The sequence below is a fragment of the Hirsutella rhossiliensis genome (genome assembly GCF_020360975.1).
Source record: "Hirsutella rhossiliensis strain HR02 chromosome Unknown scaffold00005, whole genome shotgun sequence".
NCBI lineage: Eukaryota > Fungi > Ascomycota > Sordariomycetes > Hypocreales > Ophiocordycipitaceae > Hirsutella > Hirsutella rhossiliensis.
This window is the reverse complement of record NW_025408671.1, coordinates 4725070-4750187: the sequence shown is the minus strand read 5'-3', so window position 1 is coordinate 4750187 and position 25118 is coordinate 4725070. Positions and strand designations below refer to the sequence as shown.

The 25118-nt window shown below is 62.5% G+C and overlaps 10 protein-coding genes across 10 annotated transcripts; 6 read left to right on the top strand and 4 right to left on the bottom strand.

Annotated features, from left to right (window-relative positions):
• Positions 1 to 281: 281 nt before the first annotated feature.
• On the top strand, positions 282 to 1737 carry HRG_06056 (steryl acetyl hydrolase domain-containing protein; the record flags this gene model as incomplete). The annotated part of the gene is made up of 4 exons (XM_044864527.1): positions 282 to 408; positions 464 to 720; positions 788 to 848; positions 899 to 1737. 4 exons carry the CDS (start codon positions 282 to 284, stop codon positions 1735 to 1737), a joined length of 1284 nt encoding a protein of 427 aa, XP_044721059.1.
• A 2007-nt stretch (positions 1738 to 3744) lies between these two features.
• Positions 3745 to 4707, top strand: HRG_06055 (histone-like transcription factor (CBF/NF-Y) and archaeal histone domain-containing protein; the record flags this gene model as incomplete). The annotated part of the gene is made up of 1 exon (XM_044864526.1): positions 3745 to 4707. One exon carries the CDS (start codon positions 3745 to 3747, stop codon positions 4705 to 4707), a length of 963 nt encoding a protein of 320 aa, XP_044721058.1.
• An 89-nt stretch (positions 4708 to 4796) lies between these two features.
• On the bottom strand, positions 4797 to 5111 carry HRG_06054 (uncharacterized protein; the record flags this gene model as incomplete). The annotated part of the gene is made up of 1 exon (XM_044864525.1): positions 4797 to 5111. One exon carries the CDS (start codon positions 5109 to 5111, stop codon positions 4797 to 4799), a length of 315 nt encoding a protein of 104 aa, XP_044721057.1.
• A 787-nt stretch (positions 5112 to 5898) lies between these two features.
• On the top strand, positions 5899 to 9071 carry HRG_06053 (phosphatidylinositol 3- and 4-kinase domain-containing protein; the record flags this gene model as incomplete). Its single annotated transcript, XM_044864524.1, has 6 exons — positions 5899 to 5978; positions 6037 to 6223; positions 6287 to 7573; positions 7637 to 8702; positions 8758 to 8962; positions 9032 to 9071. 6 exons carry the CDS (start codon positions 5899 to 5901, stop codon positions 9069 to 9071), a joined length of 2865 nt encoding a protein of 954 aa, XP_044721056.1.
• Positions 9072 to 9781: 710 nt separating this feature from the next.
• On the top strand, positions 9782 to 10843 carry HRG_06052 (cwf15/Cwc15 cell cycle control protein; the record flags this gene model as incomplete). The annotated part of the gene is made up of 4 exons (XM_044864523.1): positions 9782 to 9814; positions 9888 to 10376; positions 10513 to 10686; positions 10790 to 10843. 4 exons carry the CDS (start codon positions 9782 to 9784, stop codon positions 10841 to 10843), a joined length of 750 nt encoding a protein of 249 aa, XP_044721055.1.
• A 207-nt stretch (positions 10844 to 11050) lies between these two features.
• HRG_06051 (putative D-xylulose kinase A) lies at positions 11051 to 13017 on the bottom strand (the record flags this gene model as incomplete). The annotated part of the gene is made up of 3 exons (XM_044864522.1): positions 11051 to 12289; positions 12344 to 12798; positions 12957 to 13017. The coding sequence occupies 3 exons, from the start codon at positions 13015 to 13017 to the stop codon at positions 11051 to 11053; spliced, it is 1755 nt and encodes a 584-aa protein (XP_044721054.1).
• Positions 13018 to 13370: 353 nt separating this feature from the next.
• On the bottom strand, positions 13371 to 15338 carry HRG_06050 (cation efflux family domain-containing protein; the record flags this gene model as incomplete). The annotated part of the gene is made up of 3 exons (XM_044864521.1): positions 13371 to 13996; positions 14063 to 14965; positions 15125 to 15338. The coding sequence occupies 3 exons, from the start codon at positions 15336 to 15338 to the stop codon at positions 13371 to 13373; spliced, it is 1743 nt and encodes a 580-aa protein (XP_044721053.1).
• An 851-nt stretch (positions 15339 to 16189) lies between these two features.
• HRG_06049 (sir2 family domain-containing protein) lies at positions 16190 to 17383 on the top strand (the record flags this gene model as incomplete). The annotated part of the gene is made up of 2 exons (XM_044864520.1): positions 16190 to 16899; positions 16984 to 17383. The coding sequence occupies 2 exons, from the start codon at positions 16190 to 16192 to the stop codon at positions 17381 to 17383; spliced, it is 1110 nt and encodes a 369-aa protein (XP_044721052.1).
• Positions 17384 to 17445: 62 nt separating this feature from the next.
• On the bottom strand, positions 17446 to 18055 carry HRG_06048 (uncharacterized protein; the record flags this gene model as incomplete). Its single annotated transcript, XM_044864519.1, has 2 exons — positions 17446 to 17603; positions 17653 to 18055. The coding sequence occupies 2 exons, from the start codon at positions 18053 to 18055 to the stop codon at positions 17446 to 17448; spliced, it is 561 nt and encodes a 186-aa protein (XP_044721051.1).
• Positions 18056 to 18418: 363 nt separating this feature from the next.
• On the top strand, positions 18419 to 24769 carry HRG_06047 (peptidase family c50 domain-containing protein; the record flags this gene model as incomplete). Its single annotated transcript, XM_044864518.1, has 2 exons — positions 18419 to 21573; positions 21628 to 24769. 2 exons carry the CDS (start codon positions 18419 to 18421, stop codon positions 24767 to 24769), a joined length of 6297 nt encoding a protein of 2098 aa, XP_044721050.1.
• Between the last annotated feature and the right edge of the window lie 349 nt (positions 24770 to 25118).

Sequence of the window (25118 nt, the reverse complement as noted above, 5' to 3'; positions counted from 1 at the left end):
TTCTATATAGGGGTCATTTTAGCGTCCGCAACGACTTTTGAAAGCTGCCTCCGTATAGTACCCATTTGTTAGCGTCGCCCCCAAAAGGCGCCTTCGGATCTTTCCTGAATCATCATCCTGCCCATGGCGCCGAACCCAGTAACAAGCCGCTCACGATATTGCCTGCCACTGCGAAGTACTCGATGCCTCTCCCGTCCCGCATCGCCTCTCCGCCTCCTCCGTAAGAGGCCGACCGACAGAGCTCCCGCCATGGGCTCGAGACCCCCCGCGCATCCGCAAGAATGATCCTCGGCCCCGTCTCGCTCGTCGACTGTCTCGTCTTCTGCATCTTCCTGGCCCCTCAGCTGATATGGCACGTCGGTCTCGTCCGCACGTGCCTGGTGGCCCTCCAGGCTTTGCCGTTCCTCGGTGCGGATGCCCCGTTTCCCGGCTGCGAGAGCACCCCGGGCTCACCGTGCCGCAGTGCTGCAGCTGCCCTTTCAACTCGTGCGCGACCGGCTGGCGAGGCCCATGTCGCCCACTGCATCGCTGCCGCACGAGTCCACCGTATTTGAAGACGTTGTCGTGCGGTGCGTGCGCTATGCCTTCCGGGCCATCCCGACCAGCGTCAACAGGGTCTTCTTCTCCAAGGGCGTCGCGCTGCCATTTCTGCGGTGGCGCATGCTGAGGCATGGCTATCTTGACTGCCCCGTGCACTGGCACGAGCACAGAAGCCGAGAGGTATCTCACCATGCCCGTCGCTCTATTGGGCATGACTAAGAGGGAACAGGGCGACACGGCTGCCAAGGGCTTGTGGATTAGACACAAGCCAGACCAGCCCCCGGACTTGGTCGTCTACTACGTTCACGGTAAAGTGATGCCGTCGTGACGGCGCTCCACGTCGCTGACTCGCAAGTAGGCGGCGGCTTTGCCCTGGGTTCTTGCTACTTCTACCTCGAGTTCCTTCTGGCCTGGCACTCGTTGCTGGTAGATGCCGGATTCCAGAACCCAGCCGTGTTTGCGCTCGACTACACCTTGGTTCCAGACGCGGGTTATCCGACGCAGATGCTGGAGACGTTACAAGGCTACAGGCATGTCTTGGAGGTGGCCAAGGATGCCTCCCGGGTCTGTGTTGCTGGGGACTCGGCCGGAGGCACCTTGATCCTCAGTCTCCTGCTACAATTGGGGAGTGAGACCCAGACCCTGCAGCAAAAGGGGGTTAGCACGGTCTCTGAACCGTCACCGCTGGCTCTCGCCGTGCCTCGTACGGCTGCACTAATATCACCGTGGGTGAAGCTCAAGTCCCATCTCCACTACCCGTCCATGGTAGACTACCTGAACCGACAAACCCTGTGGAAGTATGCGCACGAGTATGCCGGTGCAGCCATGCTCAACCAGCAGCCGGCATCGCCCGGATCGTGCGTCGACGAGAAACTTTGGAGGGCGGCGAGTCCAGAACGGGGCTACGTGGTCGTGTTTGGCGAGCAAGAGGTGTTTGCCCCCGACATCGGAGACTTTATCAACCGTCGCGTGCGAAGTGGTATCGAGACGAAGGCGTTGCGATTCGACGGTGGGGTTCACGCGTGGCCCGTGGCATCATTGTTTTTGTCGAGCACGGCGGACCGAAGACTGCAGGGGCTGAGGTGGATTGTGGGACAGATCAGCAAGCTGAGTGACACCAAGATGGCCGGCAAGGACGGGGGCAGTGCGGCGGCTCTCAGATTAGATCAAGTAGACAGTCATGGACTGGCCAGGTAAGGTGGTGGGTCGAGAACCGGGACCATTTGCTGGCGCGGTTCCGTCGTCACCGAGGCCGGCCTCATAGATATGAGCTCTTGCTTGTTTCATCACTGAGCGAGCTTGGTGGTGCGAAGAGTGCTGCGCGTAGAGTGATTCAAAAGCTACTCGCCTCGCAAAGAGATCCGCGCCCTGGTGCCATCGTGGCAGCTCGAGCGCGGCAGTAGGTGGATTTCCCACAAAGATTGCGGGAAATCAGGAAGCGCCAGGGATTCGCGGAGTCGCATCACGAGACGGGCCTGACTGGAATGAGCCGGAGGTCTTCGGGCAGGATCCGGCGACTGATGGGCCAAGGTGACGCGAGAGAATGCACACAGTAGCCGTCGTCTGGAGGCGAAGCAAGGGCTTTTCACGAACTTCCGGCGAGGACAATGATGTGGTGAGGACAAGGCGCCGGTGTGGTTGACGAGCAATCCTTTGTTGGATTGTTGGTGCTCGAGAGGTGTGTGACGAGAGGGAAAATATGAAGAGAAGAGGACGAATTGGCGCGCATGCAGATATCAAAAGGTACTGAAAGAGGGCAAAAGCGTGCATACAAGTACGTATTGCAGGAAGTTAGGCCTTACCTAAAAGGGTAGATATCCACTAGCATCCGAAATTGGGCTTGCCAGGAAGCGTATTACGTAATGGTGTTGAGGTAAGGCGAGGTGCCAGGGGAGCACATGGCATCACGTACAGTACAATACAGAGCACAGACAGTAGAAAGGCGGAGTCCACAGTCTCAAAGAAGCCCTGCTGTGGCTGAATGTTCCTGTAAACCATTGCGTTGTACGAGCCGTCACGACGATCTTGTTGAGCCTCACCATCGAGTCGGGGAGAGCAAGCCCTGGGGCCACACCGAGTCATCAAAGTACCGTCTACTTAATATTTACAGCCCTAAGTGCTGCCAGACCGAGTGTAGACAGTACGCAAGAGCGCCCAGGCAGCCAGGCCATGCCTGATTCGGCAGCACAGCGCCTCGCTGCCGCCACCCCATGAGGTCCCGTTTCGGGCGTTGCAGCAGCCCCGCGGCGCGCATATAAACGGTCGGGCATTCCCTCTGAACCGGACCTTTCATAAGGCACCTCCCATCGCCGTCCCTCCCCCGCCTCTTGCTTAAAAAAAATTAGAAGGGACGGCGCGAGACAAGCAAAAAAAAGGGCCTCCCCCCTGTCCGCCTCCACCACTTGCACGCAACGCGTCACACCCACGTTGCTGGCTCTGCATTTACACCTTTGCGCTTTCTATTTCACCGTCTGTTAATCACACGTTATTCAAAGGCTCGCGCTGTCCGCTTCTTCTTCGTCTTCCCTGCTGCGTCCTTATTGTCTTGCTTTCTTTTCCCCCATTCCCTTGTGCCATTCCTTTCTTGTTTCCCTTGACTTGGTTCTTTTCCGTCTTTATTCTTCGTGCTTCTCGCCTTGCCAGACATCTCCTCTCTTGGCTGCCCACCACCCGGCCAGCTAGAAGCCCTCGCAGAACCAAAAGCCGGCTGCTGGTGGACGCCCGCGGGAACCGGGGTCGCGGGGTCGCCGGCCTCCCTTGGGCAAGCTCCCACCTCGCGTGTCAGCGTTCAGGGGCGGGTGAAGGCCAAGAGCTCTTTTCGATAGCTAGTTCGCCTAGCGTTGAATGGAACCTGCAGTTCACCTTGTCCTGATATCTACAGCGGGTAGTTTTGTTCGCTCTTCCCAAGGAGACTTGTCCGCCTGGTCAAGGACACGGGCCGGAAAGGGACAGGAAACCATCGCCGCACCACACGCCGGCGCGCAACGTCCAACACGGTCGATCGATCCCTCCTGGGTCCATCTAGAGGCCTCTGGCTTGCCCTGTCCGAAGCAGAGCAAGCCCGTTGTGTTTGTTTGCCGTCGGCTCGCCAAGGGGAACAGCTGCCGGCTGACTAACCCGGCTGCGACATCCGTCGGCACAACCAACGAACGCTCCCACCAACCAGGAGGTGGCGGCGCCCCGCCAGAGCTGGGGAGGTGCAAAATGTCGGCAGATGACAATCATAATTCCACGTCAAATTACGCCCCAAAGTCGCCCGACCTGTCTTCTCTCTACCCAGCCGGGCCCACCCAGAACGCGTCTCAGCTCCATCTAACTCCTCATCCTCATCCTCAGCCGCCTCCTCCTCCTGCCTCTGCTTCCCCTTCTGCTCAAAACCCCCCAATCGACTTCAGCCACTCGCCCCGCCACGCTTCTTCTTCCTCGTCCTCCTACCCGCCTCCCGTCGCCACGGCCGGTCCTCACGACGTCGCCGACCCCGGCTATCCCGGCTACTCGCCCTCGGCCCAGCAGCATTACCTCCCTCCGAGCCCACAGCAGAACGTATCGCCGTCCCAGGCGGTGCCCTACGGCCAGCAGCCCCCGGCTCTGCTCCACCATCCCCAGCCCGCCTACTTTCAAGCGCAGGCATTTCCCGGCCAGGTTCAGCAGCAGCATCTCGGCGTCCAGCTGCCGCAGTACTACCTCCGACAGCCGGTCCCGACGTCCCCCTCGGCTTCCGCGCAGCCGCCGCCGCCGCTCGAGATGCCCCCGCGAAGAGCAGCTGCCGGGCCGCCCCCGCCCGCCATTGAGCCGTCGCCCGTCAGGACAAAGTTCCCCACGGCCAGAATAAAGCGAATCATGCAGGCCGACGAGGAGGTGGGCAAGGTCGCCCAGCAGACGCCCATCGCCGTCGGCAAGGCGCTCGAGCTGTTCATGGTGCAGCTGGTGTCCAAGAGCGCCGAGGTGGCCAAGGACAAGGGTTCCAAAAGAGTCACGGCTCCGATGCTTAAGCAGGTGGTCGAGACGGATGATCAGTGGGATTTTCTCCGAGACATTGTCAGCCGCGTGGAGAACGAAAAGGAAGGATCCCGAGCCAAGGCCAAGGCAGAGAGCGAAAGCGAAGAGGAAGAGCCCGAGCCCAAAAAGAGAGGCCGCGGAGCCGGTCGAAGGAAGAAGGCGGCGTGAGGCGGCAGCGTGGAAACTCTGAGGATCCTCCCGTGGGCCCGGCACGCGTCATGAAGGACACGACGACAATGACGGGCGTTCTAAAAGGGCTAGCATGCATCACCGGCGTTTTGGAGCAAGAACGGAGCGGCGCCCTTGGACGGCAAACCATGTCGCGCCACGCGGGGCATTTCAGACACGGCGGATTGTGACGGACGGGCGCGAATGCGCGGCGTCTGGTGGCTCCGCAGGCCCTTCTGAAGTGAAACCTTGCTGCTCAGGGACAGGACCGGGTTGCTGATGCCCGTGTATGCGCGCGGTGTGGGTTCGGGACCAGGGCTGGCTGTCTCGGGTGCTGACATGATGTCGCGTCGCACGGCACGCGGTGTGTTGTACGACGTCAGTTGCCTAGTGAGAAAGACCATTTTGCGTGTTCTTGCCGGCCAAGGATTGCTTCTTTTCCGCCTCGTGCTTTGCCTGGCTTTGTGAGACCTGCGGCGGCGTCCATCTGTTGACCCAGATGGTATGCCACCAGGCGCTGTAGCGCCCTGCTGCCGAGCGCCTCTAGGCTGTAGGAAGAGGTATAGTACCTCGGCTTTAATTATATCTCTCTTGACTTTGGCCCATCAGTTCAAGTGGCTTAATCTCTTCTTTTTCTTACTTTACCATTTCGTGCTTCTTCCCGTTGTTTTCCTCTTCGCCTCTGGAGCACTCCATTCTTCTTGTTGACAGCCTGGCCACTTCAAAAAACGGCCCTCGGCGGTGGCATTTTTGCTGTGCTGCAACTCTGTCGCAGCGGTTGATCAGCGTGTCTTGGCCCCTCTTTGCCGGCCACTGGACCGCTGCCACCACAGAGGCACCATCCACTGGAAAAGAGGCACTAATTAGAGGGCAGGCCTTGCTTGATCATTTGGGGCGTCGGCGGGTCTCCTCAGGTCAATCTCAATTAACCCCCCCGGTTACTCTGCGCCGTCTCCCACTTCCACCTTCATCTCCGCCACCCTCTCTCGCCATCAGCATCTCGCACCCACGACCGGGAGGCGCCGCGACTCGACAGCCGCCTCTGCTCGCGCCCTCAACCCAGCAGCCAAGCCCCCCCCGCTCCGCCATGCGCACGCGCCGTCAATCGCTTGTTGCTACGTCCCCTGTTGCGCCGCCCCAGCCCCAGCTCATGAGCCTCGTCGTCGCCAGCTCCCCCGCGTAACCCCCCCAATGTCGTGGGACCTACTGCAGAGGTTCCTTGAGTCCGACGTCTTCAATTCGAACCCCTTCCTCTCTGTCTCGTACCTCTCGTGAGCTCCGCCTCCCCCTCTCCGCTGTCCCCCACGTGCTAATGCATCACTCGGGTAGCCGCTACGCCGACCACGTTGGCATTCACTATGTCCTGTGCAACAAGCTGCGCCAGTTCCCCTACGAGGACATCGAGTTCTTCCTGCCGCAGCTATGTCATCTCATAATCAGCATCGACAACGAGTCCATGGCCCTCGAGGAGTTTCTGCTCGATCTCTGCGAGGAGTCGGTCACGGCCGCGCTTCTGGTGCGTGTGCTCGCCACGCCGTCCCATACCCGCCCGCCAACTGACACTGAGCTTCCCATCTAGACCTTCTGGCTCTTCCAGACGTACCTACACGACCTCTCGTCCAATCCCCAGTCCGGCGCCTTCCAGACATGTCGACGCGTATACAACAAGGTCCAGCACATCGTCTTTGGCCTGGCAGACACCGCGCGCCATGGCAGGATCAAGGAGAATGTCTTGCCTGTCACCGTCCTCTCCAGCTTCGTGCTCGCCAGCGTCGCCTTGCCCATGATTCCCCGCTGGGCTGGCCCCCTCGCTGTCGCCCAGGCGCGCAAGCCTCAGCCCATTACTGACATGGCCGCCGATTCCAACTTCAGTCCCAAGCCCACCAGGGCGCAGACCGTCTCCGCCACCACGTCGAGGTCCAGGCGCGCCAAAGACACCCGGAAGACCAGTGCGGCCGACGCGCGCCCTCACGCCCCGCGCGCCCTCTCCCAGACTCCTCCGTCTCCGTCTCTGCGGTCCAAGACGCCGACGGGGACGAGGCGGCCATCTGCGCTGGAGCTCAGGTCGCTGGAGGCCAGGGCGAGTTCCGCCTCTCTTCCCTTGCCGTCGCCCAAGCCGACCACGAGACCAGCCACGCCGGTCTCGGCGGGCATCTCGTCGGGGCCTTCCGATGGCATCTTAAGACGGCATTCGCACCACTCCAAGGCAATCCGGAAACTGAACGACCTGCCGCACTTGCAGAAGACGAGGCTTCTGAGGTCCCACTACTTTCGGTCGCAAACGCAGTTCTTGACGGCCCTCGAGGGCATCTCAAACCGTCTCATCATTGTGCCCAAGCCCGCAAGGATGAGCGCGCTCCGTGCCGAACTCGCCCTCGTCGCACGAGACCTGCCCGCCGAGGTCGACATCCCCGTCATCTGCCCGCCGACGCTGTTCAACGGATCGCCCGGAAAGAGTCGGCACCACAGAATCGTGCGCCTGAACCCAGCCGAGGCTACAGTCCTCAACAGCGCCGAAAAGGTGCCCTATCTCATGATGGTCGAGGTACTCCGAGATGACTTCACCTTCGACCCCGACACTGCCGACAACCGCCGACTCCTCGCCACGGTGTTGGACGAAAACGAGAGCTCTCGGCGACTCTTTGATTTGTCTTCGGAGATGCCCAAGATCACGCAGGCGACAGTGCGCAGTCCTGAGCCTGTTATCGACAGCGTATTTGAGCCAGTTTCGGGCGACCTGGGAAGCTCGCCTCTCCTGAGGACCGACGACGAGGCGCCCGCCAGATACAACGCCAGACAGGCCCAGCCGCACACAAACCTGCGCCTGTCCAGCGGGGCGACCACGTCGACGACGACGCTGGACGCAGTAACGCCGCGCACTTCGGGCGCCTCGACGTCGAGGTCCAACAGCCCCGGTTCGCGGCGCAAGATGACCCTGACGCTGCCTCGAACCGCAGCCCCCGATCAGCCTGACTTTTCGGCTCTGGCCACTCACATGAGGACGGCGTCGCAGATGCTCGCGCAGCTCGAGGCCACGAGTGGCAAGCGGCCAAGGCACGAGGTGGCTGCCATCCGAGCCAAGATCATTGCGAGCATGCAGAGTCTGGAGGAGCAGAACTTCGAGATGGACGAGCATGGCCCCACATTCGACACCATAATAGCCAAGACAAATGCCAACGCCGCCGGCGACGCTCTGGACGGCCCTGATCTCGACGATGACGGGCCGCTGGACACGGCCCTCAACGCCAGCGCGGGCAGGGAGCGCATGGAAAACGACATCAAGACGGGCGGCGTCCAGCGCCGGGGCGACCGCGATGACCCCAGCGCAGCCGTCTTCGGAGAAGCCTGGGAGGCGAAGAAGGAGCGCATCCGCAAGTCTTCCCCCTACGGCTGGATGAAGAACTGGGACTTGGTCAGCGTGATTGTGAAGACGGGCGCAGACTTGCGGCAGGAGGCGTTTGCCTGCCAGCTCATCAGCGTCTTTCACAGGATCTGGGTCGATGCCGGCGTCAATGTGTGGGTCAAGCTGATGCGCATCCTTGTGACGGGAGAGTCGTCGGGGCTCATCGAGACCATCACCAATGGCGTCTCGCTGCACTCGCTGAAGCGGAGCCTGACGCTGGCCTCGGTCGAATCTGGCCAGAACCCGCGGCAACGCATCGCCACGCTCAGGGACCATTTCCTCAAGGCCTTTGGCCAGCCGGACAGCAAGCCGTACAGGGCCGGCGTGGATGCCTTTAAGCGTTCGCTGGCGGCGTATAGCATCTTGTCGTACATCCTGCAGCTCAAGGACCGCCACAATGGAAACGTCCTCATCGATAGCGAAGGCCACATCATCCATATAGATTTTGGCTTCATGCTATCCAACTCCCCCGGCTCGGTCGGGTTCGAGGCGGCCCCCTTTAAGCTGACGCAGGAGTATGTGGACGTGCTGGGTGGCATAGGGTCTGTCGACTTTGACGACTACAAGAAATTGTGCAAGCAAGCGTTTCAAGGTGAGTTTGAAGATCCGGTGCGCAGATGCAAGTGACGATCTGACCAAGCGAGCAGCCCTTCGCCGGTCCGCAGACAACATCATCGACCTGGTTGCGATGATGGGTCGCGACTCCAAGATGCCCTGCTTCTCGGTGGGCGTGTCGCACGCCACGAGTACTCTACGGCAACGATTCCAGCTGCATCTCAGTGCCGTGGAGGCGGAGCAGTTCGTCGAGACGGATCTCGTTGCGAAGTCGTATGGAAGCTACTACACGCGACTGTAAGTCCCTCCATCTCGGGCCCTTTCGGCACCGCCACGGCTATCCGTCCGACTTACGCGCTTCTTCAGCTACGACACCTTCCAATATCGAACGCAAGGCATATACTAGGGGCGGGGCACTCGGCGGGTCGAATTTCCAGAGCGCAGCCATTTTGAACATGATGCGCGAGAGTCACGAAAGGTAACGATGGGGGAAAGTGGGCATGCAGAAGCATCGGGGACTCGGAGACTTTACTTTTGCTTTCTGCAGCGGCGTCTGCGCAGGGTTAGACTTGAGGGCGAGCCGCCAATCTAGGAAGGGCGCCGGAGGAGATGCCGTGCGCGGGAAAGAGGGGGAGCGTTGATGGGGAAACTGGATATCGCAAGTGTTCAGTAATGTAGTTACGGAAAACATGAGGCCTCCTAGATGATGCCATGTAGATGCGTGTTATGAAGACAACACAAATTATGAAACTTGTGAAGCATGGACTAGCGGGAGGGCGGTTGGCGGCGGGGAATGATTGGGGAGTTAAATGATTCGTTTGCAAACTGAAGTACCATATGCGGCTTTAGAAACAGTTATGGAGCAGACGTCAGTCTTCAACATGATGATTCCGCAACGTGAAAGGGGTTGACTGGTGTTGCATGCAAGGTATAGGGTAGGCTCGGTGCTCCGTGCATCCAGGTGATGACTAAGCACGATGCCTCGGATTAAGGCCATTAACTTAACTTGGTTGAGGCACGCCTTCGCCAACACTCTGGATTTCAATCTTGAGAGATCCAGGCCAAGCATCGCCGGCCACCCTCAGTCCCGACGCCTCCTCTCACGACAGCGCCGAGATGACGACCGCCCACAGACCTACGTTTGATCCCGTGAGCAACCCCAGCCGCCGCGCCCTTGCCTGCCCCCGTCAGCCTTACGTACTGACACGGAACGCATTTGTAGGCCCGAGGCAAAGACGCCCTCCGCGGCCCAGCCTACCACCAGCGACTCCTCCCCGCGCACAAACAGCTCAAGTACCGCAAGCCGGGCCAGGGCGGCGACGCCGGCGACCAGCCGGAGCGCGACCTCGCCGCCGAGCTCCTCGCCGCCGAGGCCGCCCACTTTGCCAAGAAGAACGGCGGCAGCGGCGCGCTGCTCGACGCCGCCGTGGGCAATGACGATGGCCGGGACTCGGATGGCGACGTGGCCGGCATGGCGCCCCATGGATCCAAGAGGCCGCTGCCCGAGGGTCGGGACGGCGACGGGGATCCGGAGGCGAAGCGGCGTCGCATATTGGAAGAGTCGAGAGAGCTGGATGCGGATGACGAGAGCGATGCGGATGAGGATGATGAGGATAGTGATGAGGATAGCGACGAGGATGACGAGGATGCCGAGCTGCAGCGGGAACTGGAGCGGGTGCGGCGGGAGCGGGAGGAGAAGAAGAAGCAAGAGGTAGGCGCAACTCTCTGCCGGGCGATTCCGTCTCTCCCTTTCTCCTCCCCCACCCCTCGGAGATGCGGACCAAAACAGCAACGACAAAGAGTGTGTGTGAGAGAGAGAGAGCACGCGCTGACAGGGCCCCTTGCAGGAAGCAGTTCGCGCCCAAGAAGAGCAGGAGGCCCGCGAGCGCGACATTGCCCTCGGCAACCCGCTGCTCAACAAGCAGGACTTTTCCATGAAGCGCCGCTGGGACGACGACGTCGTCTTCAAGAACCAGGCGCGCGGCACCGAGGACAAGGGCAAGAAGAAGGAGTTTGTCAATGTGAGCTCGCAAACCCCCCCCCCCCCCAAAAAAAAGGTCCTTTCACACTCCCTGCGTTATTACCCTTGCATGGTTGGCTGGTGGCTGACCAAATCGCCGATAGGATTTGTTGCGGTCCGACTTCCACAGGCGGTTCATGGGCAAATACGTCCGGTGACCTGATGCCCTTGGAGGGAGGGAGGGCGAGGAGTTTTCGTTCTGCATTGTATGGATGGATAGAGAGCATCATATAAACTCATGGCATTGATACCCCCTTTTCTGAAAACGCCCCCGAAGCTGCTGTTGCCCACCTTTCCTCCCTCTCCCCCCCCGAGAACACTTATTCAAAAAAAAAATCGGCGTGTCTACGATCCGCCGCATCTCGCTACGCGTTCTTCTCATCGGCCAGCAACCTCTGTTCCATCTCCTCAAACGCGCCCAGCACCCGGCCGTACGCGCGGTACGTGTCCGGGCGAAATCCGTCGCCAACCCTCTCGACAGCGCCCTCCTCGCTCCAGCGCGCCGCGACGAGGTCGTCAAACGTCTGGCCGGGCGCGCGCTCGGACGCCCACAGGGCCTTGTAGGCGCCGCCTAGGGCGCACGCGCTGCCGCCGACGTCGAGGCGGTAGACGCCGTCGGCGCCGCCAAGCACGTCGCCGAGGACGCGCGCAATGGCCGGGTTGAGGGTCCCGCCGCCGACGAGGTAGATGCGGCGAGGCTGGGCGGGGAGGGAGTCGCGTGGGGGGTGCACGAGGTTGCGCGCGCGTAGGCGCATCGAGAGGGCCTGCGACTCGGTGATGATGCGCGCGTCGGTGGCGCGCGGCCACGGGTTGGCGGCGGGGGCGAGGGCGCTGCCATCGGGGTTGCAGGTGAAGCGCCATGTGCCGGCGCGGATGTTGGGCACCGTCTCGCGCAGGCAAAAGTACAGGCCCATCTTGGCCCTGGCGCCGGGCTCGGCCATGTCGAGCGGCGGCGTGTCCAGGACGGCCCTGTTGAAGGCGTCCCACTCGCTTCCTGGTTGCTGTTTCTGCTGATTTTCGGTGTTGCCGTCGTCGCGGGGCATCTCGTCCCGGACCTTTTCGCGAGCGAGGCCGCCGTTTTTGTAGCAGAGCATAAACATATAGTGGCCGGCGGTGGTCGGGTGGTTGAAGAAGTGGTAGGAGCCGTCGGGCCGGTAGGTAGGTGTGTTCATGAGAAAGGTGGTCGAGGTGCCGAGCGAGACGATGGCGTCGAGGGGCCGCAGGGGCAGGGCGAGGATGGTGGCCGGGTTGTCGCCGGTAAAGGGCACGACCTGGCATTCACGGCTGAAGCCGTAGCGGGCGACAAAGTAGGGCGAGAGGGCGCCGAGGGAGGCGCCGCCGTCCATGATGGGCTCGCCAAGCTTGGCACGCAGCTCTTCGGCTCCGTCGCGGCCGCCGGCGGCCAGGGCGAGAAGCTCGTCGCTGTAGCGCTGGGCCGCCATGTCCCACAGGTTCATGCCGCACACGTCGCTGACATCGAGGGGGGCGAGGGCGCCGCGCAGGACCGAGGCGAGCCACGAGGAGACGAGGGAGATGCGGGCCGTGCTGGCGTACATGTCGGGGAGGATGCGGCGCAGGCGCATGATTTGCGGGCCCGTGAACCTCTGCGCCGTGAGGTCAGTCATACATGATCATCGGGGGCACGACAAGGCACTCACGTGGTGCGCGCCGCTGCCCGTCACTTCGGCCAGGCTCTGCCGCCCGCCGAGAGCGGCGTCAAAGGCATCGCACTCGGCCTGGGTACTCTGGTCCTGCCAGTTGGGGGACCACTCGTGCGCCAGGGCAGCAGGCAGTTGGTCGACGAGGGGCCGGGCGGCATCGAGAGCAGCGAGGCAAGCCTCGGCGCGGGTGTTCCAGAAGACGCTGCCGTGCTGCTGGCCGGCGCCGCCGATGGCGCGGATGCGGGCCATCATGTCGGGCGAGGGCGCCGTGGCTCGCAGGCGGGCGAGGACGAGGTCGAGGGCCTCGAGCCACATGGCAACGGGGGCGACGACCTCACCCGCGGCGTCGCGCACGTGGACGCCCTTGCGGATGCCATAGCGGGCTCCAAAGTCGTCGTCGAATTCGACTTTTGCCTGGGCGACCGTCTTGAGGTCCGAGTCGACGACGATGGCTGGATTCGGGGCGGAGGGTCCGCGGGAGGTGGTAATACTTGCGCGTGAGCAAGCGGGCGCACGGAACAAGGCGAGGCCAATCAACTTCAAGGGAGGGGGAGAGGATGAAGGAGAGCTGTTGGGATCTTGGAGCGTGCAAGCATGCAGGATCACGTACCCTTGAGCTGCTGCGTCGAGAGGTCGAGGCCGAGATACAGCGGGCCGTCCGAAGTCGACATGGCGAGCTTGGTGATGAATTGGAGGAAAATATGAGGAAGAAGACCAACCGCGCTTCAGGAACGTGATACAGAATGGAGTCCAACCGACAAGTGGTGGGAAGAAAGGATGAAGATGGTCGGTCAACTTTGACTGCCCCAATGACATCACGTCTAGGTATTTCACTGGTACGTACTCGGTACCCACTACGAAGCGGCGTCGAGGCAAACCGCAGCTCGTCCATTTCCAATCCCACGTCCAGCATGACGGAGCACGGCTGTTGCGCCAAGCTAAGTACAAGTAGTGATATAGGTGATGGCCAGCCGAGCTGACTGACAGCCAGATACAAGGCAACAGAGAATAGGACGCTGTAGCGCTAGTGCCTGTGGTCGTGCCCCGTCGTCGTCGTCGTGCCTTTTTCCTCAACCGCCGCGCCATTCTCCTTGGGCTCCGGATCCGCCTCGACGTGGACCGAACCCGGGATGAACTCGTCGAATCTCTCGCCGACGACCCCGTCCCGCGACACGAAGCGCACGCGCACGCGCCGCACGCCCCGGACCTTGCCGCCCACCTGCGTCCGCACCTGGTCCTCGAGCGTCCGCATCTCGTCGACGGTCCACCCGCCGGGCACCGCCATCTCCAGGTCCACCAGGTAGTTTTGGCCCGACTTGACGCCGCTGACGTCGCGCAGCTCGGCCTCGTGGCCCTCGACGATGTTGCTCAGCGCCCGGTGTGCCTGCTTCCGGACCGAGCCCTTGACCTCGTCGTCGATGCTCTGGTCGGCCAGCTCGTACAGGGCCGACTTTGTGTTCTGCAGCCCGGCATTGACCACCATGATGGAGATGAGCAGCCCGCCCACGGGGTCCAGCCAGGCCGCGCTTTCCAAGACGTTGGCGCCAAGGATAGCCGCCAGTGTGACGATGCCCGTCAGACTGTCGACCCGGTGATGCACCGCGTTGGACGCCAGCACCGACGACCTGCGCTCCCGCGCAACCTTCATGGCTGCAGGAGAGAACTGGGTCAGTGCCTGGGATCAAGGGGTCGACAAGCAAGGGGGGGGGGACGTACTGGCATGATACAGCCATTCCTTGACGAGGATGGTGCCGGCGGCCAGCCAGGCGGCATGGATGCTGGGGATGCCGAGGCTGGCGGCGCTGTGGGAATGGCTGTGGCCGTGGCCGTGGCCGACGTGCTCGAGCAGCTCGCGGGCAGCCTCGGGGTTGAAGTGGCCAAAGAGACTGAGGGCACTCTCCCATCCCATGTAAAAGCCGCCAAAGAGCAGCATGCCCGAGACGCCGAGGGAGCCGAGGCTCTCGACCTTGCCGAAGCCCAGGGGGAAGCGGTCCGAGGGCGGCTTGAGGCTCCAGGAGATGGTGGCGAGGGTCAGGATGTCGGAGGCGAGGTCGGCGATGCTGTGCCAGGCGTCGGCCGTCATGGCCTTTGAATTAAAGGCCCAACCGCCAATGAACTTTGCGACGGCCATGCCGAGGTTGGAGAGGAGGCCGATGCGGGTGATGCGGACCCCCGAGTCGTTTTTGTTTGCCGAGATGAGGTACGAGTTGTCATGGTGGTGGTGGTGGTGGCCGTGGCCGTGGCCGTGGCCGCCGTGGGCGCGAGTCTGCTGCGATGCGGAGCCCATGATAATGGTTGCGGGCAGCGAACGTAGACGGCGGCGGACGGGGGCGAGGTCGACGAGGACGCAGCGGGCGGTCGCGACGATGACGGCGGCGTCGTGACGGAGGCGACTGCGGTGCTGCAGGAGGTGCTTTTGAAGCCTGGGGTGATGGTTGTAATGCTGCTGACTACGGGGCTGGTGCGCTAGGGGAGACGAGGAATGGGGCGAGGCGGAGGAAAAGGACAGCTGGAAGGGTAGTGAGACGGAGGCATGGGAGGGTGCGTTGCAGGCGGTGGCTGACGAGAGCCGCTGGGGGTGGTGCTGCAGCGGACCGGGAAGCTGGTGCTGTAGCGGACCTGAAGGCTGGTGATGGCTCTGGCCATCAGCTGCCGGCGGTGGCCCGGGTGGTACAGCAAGGGGCGGCAGCTGCTGCTGGGCCGCCGTGCTAGTAGTGTCCGTAGTAGCGGATGCTAACGCTGCTGCTGCTGCTAGCGCGGGGGTCACTGCTGACACACCGGCGGGAGCTGCTGACGACGACGACGCGGCCGAGGCCGACGTGGGCGCCGACGCAGACGCCGCGCGCCGGGGCCGCTGAGACGTCGTCGTCGCCGTCGTCGCCGCCGTCCCCATTAGCACGAGCGCGGGGAGCGGCGCAGGGCCTCGCAGCGGTGCCGAGCGTGACGCGGCGGCGGCGACGGCGGCGGGCGTCGCCCCGGACACGCACCACATCTGAAGGAGCAGGAGGAGGAGGGGGGAGAGGACGAGGAGGGACCGACGGCGGCCAGAGAGGGCGGAGCAGGCTTAGTATACGAGGATTGAATGTGTATGCATGTAGTGCTGCTGCGTCCTGATAGGTTCTGTACTCGGGCGCTGGTAACTCAGGTTACGTGGTGATGTTTGCGGGATGTAGGAAAAGCTGGCGTATGAGCGAGCGAGCCTCGGACGAAGCGCGGGGAGGACCGGTCGACCGACGAATGGGAGAGAGGGGGAACCGGAGTTTAGCGCATCATGGTAGCAAGGGCTTGAAGGAGTACTGTAAGTACTGTAGAGGAGAAGGGGAACAAGCGGGAGACGGCGGTCGGATCTCTTCGCCGGGCTGTGACTCTTGAAGAACCGCCGCTGAGCCACAGCACCTCTTCCAGCTGCTTACAGCGGGCTTGGCCCGTGCCGCTTTTGCCCAGAAAAAAAGGTAAGGCATTGGCTGGGACTATGCCGAATCGGGTGCGCCGCCCGCTACCTTGCTCCGTGCTGAGATCCCCGTACGGAGCTGTGTACTCCCATGTTGTGAGTTGAATGCTCGTCATCCCTCTTCGTCATCAAGTCAACTGGCCTTTGACGACTGACGACTGACGACCAACCTCGTTTCTCTCCCAGCATCAACGCGCGCACACACACTCGAGTTTACAAGTACGGGTCTCGGATACACGCATTGCAGCCACATATCGGCATTATCCTAGCCTCTCTTCCCGAATCGAACCCGTCAAGTCGCAGCATCAGCAGACCTCTCACGACAACTTCTCTCTCGCGCTCTCTCTCTTACATGCAGCTTCCCTAACTGCTGCTCCCTGACCGCAGCTCCAATGCGCAAACCGCTCATGCGCATTCCCTATACCGACGTCCTGGCCCCGCCCACCCTCGTCCCCGCCTCGGCCGCCTCCCTTCCCGGAGCCCTCGCCGCCCTCGCCAACTTCCTCGCCGCCCCGTCCCCCCGTGGCCTCCCCCCCTCGGCCGTCGTCCTCTCCGGCGCCGGCCTCTCCGTCGCCTCGGGCCTCGCCGACTACCGCGGCGTCAAGGGCACCTACAGGGTCAACAAGTCCTACCGCCCCATCTACTATGCAGAGTTTCTCGACAGCCACGAGACCCGCAAGAGATACTGGGCCCGCAGCTTCCTCGGCTGGTCCAGCCTTCACAAGGCCGAGCCAAACGCCGGCCATTACGCCCTCAGGGACCTTGGCGACTTGGGCCTGATCCGGAGCGTCATCACTCAAAACGTCGATTCCTTCCATCCACAGGCCCACCCCCGGCTACCCTCCCTCGAGCTGCACGGCTACCTGAGGTCCACCGTCTGCACCTCCTGCCGCGGCGAGTTTTCCCGCGACCAGTTCCAAGACCGCCTGGCCCGCCTCAACCCTCGTTGGGCCCAGCTCCTGCAGCAGGCTCTCGCATCCGGCGCTCTCGACACCGAGGATCCTGCCCAGCGCCGCTTCAAGGGCCTCAAGTCCAACCCCGACGGCGACGTCGACTTGCCCGAGGCCCCATACACCACCTTTAGGTACCCCCCCTGCCCCCGGTGCTTGGCGAATCCCCCGGCGAGACCCAACGGCCAACCGCATACCGTCCAGGTCGACTCCGACGGCGCCTGGGCCTGTCCCAGCACGGCAGGCATCCTCAAGCCCGCCGTCGTCATGTTCGGCGAGAGCATCGCCGCTTCCGTCAAGACGGCCGCCGAGGAGGCCATCGACGGCGCCGGCAAACTGCTCGTTCTCGGCACGTCGCTCGCAACGTATTCGGCGTGGAGGCTGGCCAAGCGGGCCAAGGACAGAGGCATGTCCATTGCCATTATAAACATGGGCGGTGTGAGGGGAGAGGACCACTTCTTCACCGACCTGAGTCCAGGTCAATCTGGCGAGCAGGCCGTTAGAGTCGAGTTTGCGACGGACCAGCTTTTACCCGCTCTCGTCTCTGAGCTGCGCATGGGCGCCGCAACGGCCACCGGTGACGGACCCATTACCGACGCCCCGCGCGAAAATGCCTTCAAGGATATGCTGTCCTGATATAACCTGCAAGAATACACACGCAAGTCAAGTGCGAAATCAAGTCGCCAAATGTATAAAAATTAGAAGAAACTGCCGAGACTAGCCGTCTTCGTTTTCGAGGGCTGCGGCTCGGATGTAGCCGCTTGCGGGTCGGTCTTGATCTCGCGCGACTCCGATGATGGCTTCTCCTGTTTCTGGGGCTTGCGCATGGCTTCGTCTTGTTCAATGGCCTGCAACACTTTGACCGCTGTTAGCAGCCGAGTCTCTCCGCCGAGCGCGCAACTTACTCTCTTCCCAGTCCGCCTCTCTCTGGGCATCGCCAGTGCCCAGTACCTTCTCAACATCCACCTCTTCGCCATTGCGTATCTTCTCGACCACGTCGCGCAACAGTCCGATGCGCACGGCCGACTGGCGCGTGTGCTGGTCCATCTGCTTGCGCAGGGTAATCATCTGGATGGACATGGAGCCGATAAAGAGGAACATGACGATAAAATATGTCGCCGGGTTCCACTCCTTTGGTCTGCCTTGCGCCCTGGCCTTGCGGTTCTCCTTGCGCAGCGGCTTTGGTATCAGGGATTTCCAGAAGCCCGTGTCGGCGATGGTCGCGGGGGTGGCGCTTGAAGAGTGGCGAAGCCCGATGCGTGGGCGAAGCAGAGGGTTCGAAGCAGAGGCCCGCATCAGGCCGCGCATCCTGACGGCACATCGTGGCGATGCCATGTTGTGTGCGTTTTTGTTGACCGTCTCCTTTCTTCCGCCAGCGATTTTCAGCCAGAGGCGTTGAGTTCAGGCGGATCGAGTCAGCGATTGATTGGTTGCCTGCTCAGGAAGCCGGTTGCCCCTGACAACGCCCGATGTTTAGCCCCCACCCTTTCAACGGCCGTCTCCTGCACGTCACGGTCCTTCACGTTCCCACTACACAGCATTTTGCATCTGCATGGCGCATTGCGATTCATTTGTTTTCTTTGGTTTTTATACCACTCTTAGAGGTTCTCTTACGTTGGACGGTTCTCTACGGCGACGACATGATTAAGAGACTCCGCGCTTAACCCCTTCATGGCTTCCGTACAAGCAAAAGTCGACGCCGCAAAGGCGGCCGTGTCGTCAACATCGACATGCACGCCTGCGACCGTCGTCACCTTTAAGGAGCTACTGCTCCCCGAGCCCGAGCCCAAAGCCAAGCAGACCGTCAGAGCAGCCAGGACAACCGCGACCGCGAAACTGAAACCCGGCGCAGCTCCCAAGAAGACGACCGGCGGCGAGCTGCTGGGCGCGCGCGAGAGGACTGTCCTGGCCACGCATGTCATCAATGCGGCCCTCAAGTCCCTCGCCGGGGCGGCCAAGCCTCAGCCCCCGGCCACCCCTTCCAAGCACGGCGACAAGCTCCGACAATCGGCCGGGAGGCGGTCGCTCCGACGATCCACCTCGGCGCCCTTGTCGCCCCTGCAGCCGAGGACGCTCAACCGAGTGGCCTCGTCCCCAAACGTGTCCATCAAGGAGGCCAGGCTTTTGCCGCCCTCGCAGTCGACGGGATGTCTGGCAACGGTGGAGTGTGCACGGGTCGCCTTTGCGTGTCTTCGGTCTCTCAAGGGCCCCGTGCAGGATGGCCAGGCAGACTTTCAGCTCGAGAACGGCATGTCGGCGTTGGTGGGCAGACTCCTTGCGCTGGGGCTTCACGACCAGGCCCTCAAAGAGCTGCGGATACTGAAGAGGAGACTCGACGGCTCCACGTCGACAGCGGCTAGAAACACCAAGGCGACGTCTGCCGAGAGCGGCTCTGCTGCTGTGGGCGTCGCGGACCTCGTCGAGTACGGCGGAAACATCACAAAGAAAAGCCTGGCAACAGTCACGGCTTGCCAAACACAGGTGCTCAAGCTTGTGGCTGTCACCAAGAAGCCCGCGCACGTCGAGGCGCTGCTCCCTGCCCTGCAAGAGTCGAATCCGTCTTCACCCATCAACCTCCTCTCGCGGCTGGCCAGTGCGGGCGACAAGGAAGCCGCCAAAACGGCGCGCCAGATGGCATCGCTCTCGCAAATCATCCTCTCCCTCGTGCCGAGCGTCTCGAGCGCCGAGGACGCCGTGGCCTCGGAACCCCGACTTAGCCCGGACCCCACCGTCGTCTTCCAACTACAGGCCCTTGCTTTCAGGATGCAGATGAGATGGTGGAGTCTGGCCGGGCACCAGGGTAGTATCGACGACGAGATACTGTCCCCCTTCACGCGCTGCATGCGAGCCTTTGTCCGTCGTCAAAAGTCGGACGAGAGGCTGGTCTACCGCACACTGACGTCGGGCTTTGAAGGCATCATGGAGATCGTTCGCTCGGGAAACCATCAGCCCGCAACGTCGTCCAAATCCCCCTTATCCTCCATCTACCAGGTTCTTGGGTCGACTGCACACGCGGCGCGGCACTACGACGACGCATATAGCTGGCTCCAGCGCCTCAAAGGCTGCCTGTGTACCGAAACCGATTCCTTTGTTCGCATCTGCTCCGTCTCGGCTCGGATCTTGGCCGCGGCCCTCAAGAAATCGGATCTCGAATCCGATGTCGAACAGCTCATAGGCCATGTCGTTGCCGGTCTGGACGGAAGCCTCAGCGGAACTGTCTCAGAGCTTAACGAGCTGCTCGAGGGTCTCTCAGCCGCCAGGCGCGCCGTCGTCGGTCTGCTCAAGATCGTCCTGGATCCTGGATCGCCGGCAAAGCCCATCCCTGAACATATTGTCACCGTCTCAAAGGACTTCATCCTCCGGTTCCCACGGTTTGTGCGCCGCTGGGTAGGGTCTCCCCCGGGGAAAGACGCCAGCACGAAGCAGGTGCTCCAGTTCGACCAGCGGAGGCAAACGGTAATGCAGTCGATTGGTCAGGTCCTGGATGCGGCTTTAATGGTTCTCAAGTGCGATATCCAGGCCAGCTCGAGCGAGTGGCAGCTCATGGACGACGTCTTGCAGCACTGCGCCGCCCTGCTGGAGTCCATATCCAACCCTGCCATGTCGGCGGCCAAGGCGGAGCAGTTGGGCGTCTACCACGTCAAGATCTCGAGCCTCTACTTTTCCAAGTTCCTGGAGTTGCGCAAAGTGCCCAACCGGTCCAGGGACATCAATAAACGGCTCCTCCAGGCTCTCAGCCGGTCCATCGACGCAGTGAAGGATAGACCGCTTGCGGAACGGGAAAAGGCCCAGCTGTCGACGAAACTGGAGCTCTTTGCCGACCTCTGCCGGGAAATGGGAAGAGCTGAAGACGCCGTCCGCACGCTACGGTCCATCTGCACCGGCATGGCTGAGGACGGCGTCTTGTCGGACGTCGCGGCAGCCCTGGCGAAGCAGCCTCCCGCCCTGGCATGGACCATGACGGAAAAGGCCTCGTCGCTGTCCCGGACGCTACGCTCGATCGCCAAGCTTGACCGCTCGTGCAACGACTGGACCTTTTTCTTGCCCGAGACGGAGCGCGCCGCCGTGCTAGAACACCTGGTGCACCTCAGCGCTGGCAGTTCCTACTCGCCCTTGCAGCCCCTGCGGCTTCACGACCCTGGCCTGGCAGCGCTGCTGCGGATATATGCTCCAGACAAGTATCCCGTACGCCGGTTGCGCGTTCTTCTTCACATTTCCTATCAGAATATCGGGGAGGAGGCTGGGCTGGACGAGCTCGAGTCGCAGCTCGATCAGGCCCTGCAGCAGCTTCAGCGCAAGGACAAGGCAGAGGACGCCGCCCTATGTCATTTTATCCCGCACTTAGAAGCATACTATGCCTTGATATCGGCAGTGGCCGACAGTGAGACGCAGCTTCCCATCTCGGCGGTCAGGAGCTCCATTTCCTCCTGGAAGATCATGACGGAGGCCTGCCAGACGAGAGACGACCTATACGCAGTCATCGACAACCCGGAAGGCCTGCTCGACCAGCTGCTGTCGCTGAACCAACTAGCGGGTCTCAAAGGCGACAATACGCTGCAGCTTTCCATCTCGGAACTCTCCATCACCCTGGCCAAGGCGATTAGCGGGCCGTCGGCCGCAGGATCGGCTGGCGATAGCTTGGTCCTCAGCCATAGCCAGCTGGCTGCTCGATACGTCAGCATCGGCAGCTACACGCAGGCCATGGAGACGCTGGAGTGGACCAGGTCACTCGTCGAGCAAAACGAGGGCATCTCGCGCGGCATTGTTGCCGACTTTTACCTTTCGCAGGCAGACTATCATACCGGTATTGGGGCGTTTGAGGAAGCGTAGGTTTTGCCGAACAAGAACGCACACGTAAAGGGGATACTGACGGTCTCTAGCCTGAAATGCTTATCGAAAGCAAACGACATTTGCAGCCAGTCGTATTCGACCTGGGCTCAGTCAAAGTCGCAGGCAACAGTGACGCTATCCATGGCGTCTTTCCTGCAGTCGACCGTCTCTCTCCAGAAGGGAGACGTCCAGGACGCGCTTGCAGCCGTCAAGTCGAGCGTCCGGATGCTATCCCATGACTGGTCGAAGCTCGAGGCGGAGGTGGTGTCGGCGAACGGTGCCAGCAGCGCCGAGACGAGCATGTCGGAAGCCAGCTCGGCCAGCATCCAGGTGAGATCGTCCCAGAGCCGGGCAAGCGGCCCTCGCTTCTGGCGCCTCGCGTCGCCGCTCCTCCGCAGCCTCCTGCACATCTCCTCGGTATACGCCCACATCGGCATGTTCCAGGAGACCGTCTACTACGCCGAGTCGGCCCGCAAGGTTGCCGAGAACACGCAGTCGCCACTCTTCATGGCGCAGGTGTCGGCGTGGATGGGCAGCGTCTACGTCAAGGCGGGCATGCGGGACAAGGCCCTCGCGGCGCACGAAGAGGCGACAAAGCACATGCCTCAGGACGCGTGCTCATGCCGTGTGCGAGTCGCGCGCCAGGTGGGGGATTTCTACAACGCCATGGGCAATGAAGAGAAGGCACGCGAGTATCTCAAGATTGCCGAGGACACGATTCACCAGTTGAGCTGCATCGACCAGGCTGCGATTGCGTCGAAGGGATGTGAAGCGGGCAAGGGAACGGCCGTGACGAAGACCAGGAGCGCGGCAGCTTCCAAGACACCGCGTGCCACGAGGACGACGAGGGCGACCAGAACCCCTGCCGCGCCTCGAACCTCAAAGCGAGGACAGCCCGCAGCCCGAGCCAAGACACCGCCCGCCCCTGGCATCCCCGAAATACCCAAAGACGTCTACCAGTCGTCACTGATGGCGGCCGTCATCCTGTCTCGGGCGGTCGGGCTCATCCACCTGGAGGACTGGTCGTCGGCACTGTCGACGCTGGAACAGCTCAAGGGGCTGCCCAAGCTGCTCGGGACCTTGTCACAGGAGCAGGTGGTGACGGCAACGTCGCTCATCGGGCACAGCATGGAGCAGATGATCTCGGACCCCGTCTTTTCGGTCGTGCAGGACTCGACTATTTCCTTTCCCGCCGTGTGTGGCGGCTCCGACAAGGGCGCGTCTGACAGGGCGGCGGCGAGCACCTCGCCCGCGAGAAAGGGCCGAAGCGACCGGAGGGTGGGCAAGGAGCGAGGCGGGCCTGCGTTCGCCGAGGCTTTGAGGCGGGCGCAGGAGCTGCTGGTGGAGGCTCACGGGTCTGCCCTCTCGGGTTCTGACAGCGGCACCGTCCATCGCATCTCGACACTGCTGCAGAGCACAATCATGCTGCTGTCGGCCACGTCGGCGGCCAAGGCCAGGCCTGGCGTGTCGTCAAGCCTCGCGACAGTGGCCGTGGACCTGGGCCGCAACATTGCATGGACACGAGAGCAAAACACGCTGAAGGTTCCCGCAACGACCAAGACTACGGGGCGAGCATGGTCGAGTCGGCGGTGCAGCCTGGACCTGGCGACGGACGCGGCCAAGTTCCAGAAGAAGTACGTTGAAGTGATTCCCAAGAAGTGGAGCGTCATCTCGCTCTCGCTCAGCGACAACCGCCACGACCTGTGCATCAGCAAGCTGCAGGCCGGGCACAGCCCGTTCATCCTGCGGCTGCCGCTGGAGCGGGCCAACTGCCGCGACGCCGACTCGGAGGTGTTTAACTTTGAGCACGGGCGCGAGGAGCTGCACGCCGTCATCAAGCTGGCCAACGAGACGAGCCACTCGGCGCGGGACTTTACGGCCAAGGGAGAGCGCAGCGCATGGTGGTCGGAGCGGGCGGCGCTGGACTCGCGGCTGCGGGAGCTCCTGACGACGATGGAGACGACGTGGCTGGGGGGGTTCCGGGGTATCTTCTCGCAGCACCAGCGGCGGGCGGAGCTGCTGGCGCGGTTCCAGAAGAGCTTCCAGCAGATCCTCGACGGGAGCCTGCCGTCGCGCAACCGGATGCGCGGCCGGAAGACGGCGGCAGTGACGCTGGACCCGCGGATCCTGGAGCTGTTCATCGGGCTCGGGGACCCGGCGGAGGCGGACAACGACTACGACGAGTCGCTCAACGACCTGCTCTACTTTGTGGTGGACGTGCTCCAGTTCCACGGGGAGCGCAACGCGTACGACGAGATCGACTTTGACGCCATGGTGGTGGAAACGTACGACGCGCTGCGCGGATACCACGGGGCGGCGCGGAGCGGCGGGGAGCGGGAGGAGGGGGCGCACACGGTGCTGGTGCTGGACAAGGCGCTGCACGAGTTTCCGTGGGAGTCGCTGCCGTGCATGGAGGGGCTGGCGGTGTCGCGGGTGCCGTCGCTGGCGTGCCTGCGGCAGCTGATGATGGAGCAGGGGGATTCCGATTCGCATGACGACGACGACGACGACGACGACGGACAGGGACAAGAACAGGGACAGGGACGGGGACGGGGACGGGGACAGGGACGGGGACAAGGCCCAGGGCAAAAGGGCCGCTACTACGTGTCGGCGGGGTCCGGGACGTTTATCCTGAACCCGTCGGCGGACCTCGACAACACGCAGGCCTTCTTCCAGGGCGCCTTTGAGCGTCGGCTGGCGTCGTGGACGGGGCTGGTGCGGCGGGCGCCGTCCGAGGCGGAGATGGAGCGGGCGCTGTCGACGTCGGACATTGTGTTGTACTTTGGGCACGGCAGCGGGGCGCAGTACATCCGGGGCCGGACGGTGCGGCGGCTGGAGCGGTGCCGGGCGGCGGCGTTCCTGATGGGGTGCAGCTCGGCGGCGCTGACGGCGGCGGGCGAGTTTGAGTGCCACGGGGCCGTGTGGAACTACATGATGGCGGGCAGCCCGGCGGTGGTGGGCACGCTGTGGGACGTGACGGACCGCGACATTGACCGGTTCGCGGGGCGGGCCTTTGAGGAATGGGGGCTGCTGCCGGGCGGGACGTTTGGGCCGGGGCACGGGGGCGGCGGCGAGGAGCGGTCGCTGGCCGAGGCGGTGGGCAGGGCGCGGGGGGCGTGTCGGTTCCGGTACCTGAACGCGGCGGCGGTGGTGGTGTATGGGATTCCCGTCTACCTGCGGGAGGGGGCTTGACTTGGAAAATGGATGGATGGATGGATGGATGGATGGATGGATGGATGGATGGATGGATGTCTTGTCTCGGCTCTGCGTGTGTCTCGAGGCTGCATGGCGACGGGCGTATTTTTTCCTTCTCTGCATGAGCCTTGCTTGGCCTTTGCTTTAGCGCTGGGTGTTGTGATGAATGCTGACGTTGTACATACAGTACATGCATGTGCGTGCGTGCAGCGATACCCAGTGGCGTGATGAATGCGATGCGATGCGATGCGAGGCGATGCGAGGCGAGGTGATGGGATGATGCATCGTGGGAAAACAAAAAAGGGGCGTCGACGGTAGGGCTGTGGGCTGGCTCGCGTCCCCCCTC